At 38.3% G+C, this 6000-nt stretch overlaps 1 protein-coding gene across 1 annotated transcript in view; it reads left to right on the top strand.

Moving 5' to 3' along the window:
• Window positions 1–2038: 2038 nt before the first annotated feature.
• LOC126235792 (protein IWS1 homolog) overlaps window positions 2039–6000 on the top strand; it is a 129742-nt gene continuing 125780 nt past the window's right edge. Inside the window, exon 1 of the mRNA XM_049944605.1 lies at window positions 2039–2214. Within this exon, the coding sequence (XP_049800562.1) occupies window positions 2199–2214 (16 nt within the window). The 5' untranslated portion in view covers window positions 2039–2198. The remainder of the gene's footprint in view (window positions 2215–6000) is intronic.

Here is a 6000-nt window from a genome sequence, read left to right as displayed (position 1 = left end):
TGTCGTCTTCAGCGATGAGAGTCGCTTCTGCCTTGGTGCCAATGATGGTCGTATGCGTGTTTGGCGCCGTGCAGGTGAGCGCCACAATCAGGACTGCATACGACTGAGGCACACAGGGCCAACACCCGGCCTCATGGTGTGGGGAGCGATCTCCTACACTGGCCGTACACCACTGGTGATCGTCGAGGGGACACTGAATAGTGCACGGTACATCCAAACCGTCATCGAACCCATCGTTCTACCATTCCTAGACTGGCAAGGGAACTTGCTGTTCCAACAGGACAATGCACGTCCGCATGTATCCCGTGCCACGCAACGTGCTCTAGAAAGTGTAAGTCAACTACCCTGGCCAGCAAGATCTCCGGATCTGTCCCCCATTGAGCATGTTTGGGACTGGATGAAGCGTCGTCTCACGCGGTCTGCACGTCCAGCACGAACGCTGGTCCAACTGAGGCGCCAGGTGGAAATGGCATGGCAAGCCGTTCCACAGGACTACATCCAGCATCTCTACGATCGTCTCCATGGGAGAATAGCAGCCTGCATTGCTGCGAAAGGTGGATATACACTGTACTAGTGCCGACATTGTGCATGCTCTGTTGCCTGTGTCTATGTGCCTGTGGTTCTGTCAGTGTGATCATGTGATGTATCTGACCCCAGGAATGTGTCAATAAAGTTTCCCCTTCCTGGGACAATGAATTGACGGTGTTCTTATTTCAATTTCCAGGAGTGTATTTGTAAATGATTTATCAACAGCAGATGCAGTATTGTTTGCTGATGACACCAGTCTATTTGTCAAAGCTACGAATGAAACTGACTTACTGGAGAGAGTCATAGTAGCCACAGAAGAAACAAACATGTGGTTTATTAACAACAAATTAATTGTTAATGGCAAAAAACAGTTTTGATGAACTTCAGACATATAACAAAGAAAGTAAAATCTGACCTAACTGTAAAACTTTGGCAGTGTAAGATAGAGCGAACGCCCCACACTAAATTTTTAGCATTATGGCTATATGAATATTCAATGCGGGAGAAACACATAGAAATGTTAAAAAAACTAGGTCAATATTGGTATGTTCTTAGAATACTAAAAAATTCCTGTAGTGTTGATGCAGTGTTATGTTCATACTTTACACTCATACATAGCGCACTAAGAAATGGTATCTAATTTTGGGCGAATACCAGTTTGGGCAAGCACTCGTTTGTGCTTCAAAAGTGGGCAATAAGGATAATCAGAGGTATGATACACAAAGAATCATGTAAAAAAAATTTTCAGGGAACTACAAATCATGACTCTACTATGTATCTATATTTATGAAAGTAAATAACTACAAAAAGAGAAATAGAGGTGACTTTCATAGAGAAAGTCACACAAATGCTATGTATCAAAAATGTGTTCTTTATCAGCCAAAAATCTTGTTTAGTTCACTACCAAAGTGAATTAAAAGTATACCAAAATTCCACATATTCAAAATATAACTTTAAAAAAATGTTAATTAGCAAGAGGTTTTATAGTGTCAAGGAATGCTTAAATCACTAGCATTCAATATACAGTAGCTTATTTCCTTCATCGTAATGACCCAAATGCTCATTGAAAACTAAATTGCTTTCATCTGTTATTCTAATTTAGCATATTATGAATGTTGTTAGGCATATGGTTTCATGTTATATGTAATAATATTTTATTTATGGACATATAACTGTAAATCTTTTCATGTCCTATTTTCTATGTAAGGCAATGTATGACATATCCTATATCATATATATCAAATATATATATATAAGCCAATGTATGACAAATTATATATCATTTTTATAATGATGAGATACAAGAATGCTAAGTAAATAAATAGATAAATACATATTGTATACAGAAGTGTCTCTTGCTGGCCGCTTGGGGCGCTGCTATCGGTGATGGTAACAAAAATGAGACAGTGTCGCGACTATGACTGACTGTGGTCTAACGTTTTAACTTTGACGATCGCCTCTTTGAACCTATATCAAGATCTTTGTTTTGGTGGTTTACGACGTTATAACAGATAGCAGAGATCATAGAGATGCTTGAAAAGTGAAAACGACTGTGTAGTGTGTTGTGTAAAGTGTAACAAAAATGTATTGAGCAATCGAGAAACATACGTTTGTTTGTTGTTGTGTGCAGTACAACGGTTGTGAGACGCCAACTGTGATACAGCTGTAGTATGGAGTGCGAAACTGGTAATCTATATGGAATTATATTAATACAATATGTTATATTAACTGTTGCAGACTTCTGCTTGTATGTTCCTCGGCTTTCAGCAAAAAGTAGTCATGTGTGGTTATTACTGTTTTTTACTATATCAGCATCATATATACACCTTTTAATGCAACTGTAACAGTAGATTACGTGGACGAGAACGCATATGACAGGGCCGTTTGTTATCTTTTCTTTCATATACGTGATGCCCTTATGCCGTCGTACCATATCTTATTAGCGAAGTTAAATCTTTAAGGACGTCAGCTTTTTCACATTTTGTGAGTGCAGAAAGCAATGTAAATCACAGGACTTGTGACGTATGCGGAAATGTTTTCCCATGGCAAGAATGATCATTAAAGAAGCTACTCGTGTTACATATTTGAGTTTATTATATTGACATCATATTGCAGTGTTGTCGTTGCCTATTTGTTGTATTATAGCCACTCAGCTGCCAAATTCTACGTTTGCATTTTTAGTATTTGGAAAGTCTCCGTGGTATGCGATTGAAGCGAGGATTGTTACTGGTGACTGGTTTTTCTAGAAGAATTAGTAGAATTTAGATTTTTTTTATTATTATCATGAAACATAGCAGCTTATTTATATACTTGTTTGTTTTTGTACTGAAGTGTAAATATGTTCCTACATGTATTAAAATTTGAAAGGTTTCAGATGTTGGACTATTGCTCTGGTGAGTAGGAGCAGTGTGATTGCTGCAGTGAATATTAGTGAGCGTAATAGTTGACAGTAATTGTAGTATGAAGAGGTCAAAACAGGAATTTCAATCTTTTAGAAGTAACATTTAATTATTTAAGATGTGAAAACTTGATAGCAACGAGAGAAACTTGTGCTGTAATTTTGCTGTCCATATTTTTCAAGAGATGTATTAGAAACACGCATAATGAATAGTGGTATCCCAGAAGTCATGACAGATGAGGTGTTACCATTTTATTAGTAACATATAACAAATTGCTTCAGCATTCCATCAGTCGACAGTAATTATATAAAATACAAAAATGGAAAGAAAATTGTAATAACACTATAAATGTAAATCACTGTTATTGATTGTATCATAGTATAGAGTTGCCGGTTAGGTAGTTTTGTGGATTAAGTGAAGCATACAATACTGCTTTTTCAAGTTGCATCCTAATGGTCACCATTCAGCCTAACCTCGACCGTAGGCTATTCTACAGATTGGTATATCCTAGCTAAGATTTTGCATTCATGTTTGTTTATTTCACAGTCATATCCATGCAGCTACCTTGCAACGTGACCTAAAACTTGGGCTATGCTGCAAATCATTCTGTCACCATAACCCACATACAGTAGACTAATACAGTTGCAAAAGAAATATGTCATTGTTTTGTTCTCTTTCTGTTCACACGCACATGATGTCAAGTGCCACATCATCTTTACATTATGGGACAGAGTCTATGTCCAGTATCAGTAGGCTCAGTTGTCCCAATCATATTCCGTCACTAGAAAAGAATTTATCTACATAGTTTAATGGATGGTATTTTAGGTCACTCAACATTTTTGTTTTGAACAGCTCCACTGGTGGGGGCTCAGCACTATTTAACAGTGCACTAAACGTCTGTATTGCCATTGCTGGGAAACTACCATGTTTCAACATCTTGGCCTGTCTGGACTTTTTTTTTCCCCCCCTGTATGTTTTGATTGTGAATGTAATGTCTCTTGATGTAGGCCTATGTGTTTTGATTTATCTTCAAGTGAATGAGGCAGTGGAACACAGATTGGCTGCAAAAAAAAAAAAAAACTCCTAGTTTTGCAAAAGTGGGTTTTCAGAGGTCCTTTTTTGTTCAGAGTAATGATATCACTGCTTTCTTCTGTAGGAGAGCAGCACCAGCATGCTTCTGCATGCCACGGAATGCTCCCATAACAACAGTACAGTGTTATGTTGCTCTGAAATAAGCCATAGTAGTGTGTTGGCAGGTAGGTCCACTATTCTGTTATAATGATTTCGGGTTCCCTTCCCTAATCACACATGCAGGCCTACAATGTGCTTCTTTCAAATTAATTTACTGTGTCTGAAGAAACCCAGAAGTGTTAGTAAGTGCTGAATTGTCACTGAGCCTTAATGTCTCCATCTGTTGTTGTTTCTTTTTTTGCCATGTATGCATAAACAGTTCCTTGACCTCACCAGGCAGGACATCTGTTTGTTTTACTGCCTGCATATCATTCTTCCCATGTACAATTTTGTGTTTGCAAACTGCTGACTTTGTTCATTTGGCCTTATGTCATTAGCAAAAATCTGCATCAACACAATGTCTACTACATACCCTTGTAGCACACTATATTGCAACTTCTATTTGCAAGAAACTGCTCGATGTACTGATAAGAATTGTTGTATTTTGGCTAGATAGGATTCAAGTTTTTCCACGCCAGCTTCCTCAATACTGTAAGTTTTTAACTTGTTAAGTAGCACCGTATGCGGAATGCATAATAGGCCTCAATAGCATCGCAAAGTACCAGTGCTTTAGACTCTCTTTCCTCTAAAGTTTGATTTATAAAATTATGTTCAGTGTTGCTGTTGTATTGAACTTGCTTTTCCGAAAATCCTGCTGTACCCCACGGGAGAGACTGTTTTCGTCAAAATAAGTTATCGTTGGCATTTCATTGTAGGTCCAGTCACTTTAGCCAACAATAAGATTATACAGGTAACCCCTTAGCTTGAGACTTTATTTTGCGTCTCCTTTTTTTCTGAACTTCAGTTAGTGATTGAACAATTTAATCACTAATTGTATTGAGAACAGTGCAGGACATGCCATAAATGTCATGGCTTCCTGGTGGTTTTTACATTTTTACAACTTTCGCAGTGCTATTTGGATGTACCCACACCAGATTTTGCATGCTGCACTGGTCCCAAGGTTTCTCAGAAATTGCAGTATCTATTCCTAAGAGAGGTATTTCATATACAGTACATTCTCTTTTATACATGAATTGTGATGCAACAGAAATTAGAGGGGGGGGGGGTCCAGAATATCTTTGGATGAATACCATTCTGTAATTGTTCTGCTTAACAAGAATGAATGCAGCAAGACACACAACCATGGAACTGTATAATGCATAAAGTTTTCACAAAAATGTATCTCCAACTGCACACATAAAGCTTTGGATTTAAATTTATGACAGGAAGAAGCAGGTTTTAGTAATGAATGCAGCACAATGAATCATTTGCAAGCCATGAATGAGTGCTATAAGCTTTTGTGGAACATCTTATTGATTGAACCAGAATAAATATACTGAAGAATATGCCATGCATGTCAATGGAACAGTTTCTTTTGATTTTCACTAAGATAATGGGAAATATATGGTTCACTTCTGTAGCCGAGTGGTCAGCTCATCTGACAACTCCCATGCAGATGACCCAGGTTCAGTTCCCTGGCACTGTCAGGATTTTTTCCTCAGTGGAAAGACTGGAACTGGGCCTACTCAATCTTGTGATAGCAACTAAGGAGCTATTTGAATGAAAAGTAGCTGCTCTAAGGTCTTGAAAGCAGACAGAGTTACGTGCTGTCCCAGTGCCCCGCCATACTTCATCTGAGTGATGCCATGTGGGAGATAACACAGCGACCTGTTGGTATCATGTAGTCCTGTGGACCCGATTGCAGGATTTAGTTTTTTAGTGGGAAGTTCACATTTCTTTGGGTAAAGAGATCTTCATCACCAGCACTGTTCTCAGCATCATTAGAGGAAGATTTCAGATCCCCATACTAGCAAAATACAGGAGTATGAGTCAGTGGACCATT

Source organism: Schistocerca nitens, chromosome 2, assembly GCF_023898315.1.
Source record: "Schistocerca nitens isolate TAMUIC-IGC-003100 chromosome 2, iqSchNite1.1, whole genome shotgun sequence".
Classification (NCBI taxonomy): domain Eukaryota; kingdom Metazoa; phylum Arthropoda; class Insecta; order Orthoptera; family Acrididae; genus Schistocerca; species Schistocerca nitens.
This window is presented reverse-complemented; position numbering and strand designations above follow the sequence as displayed.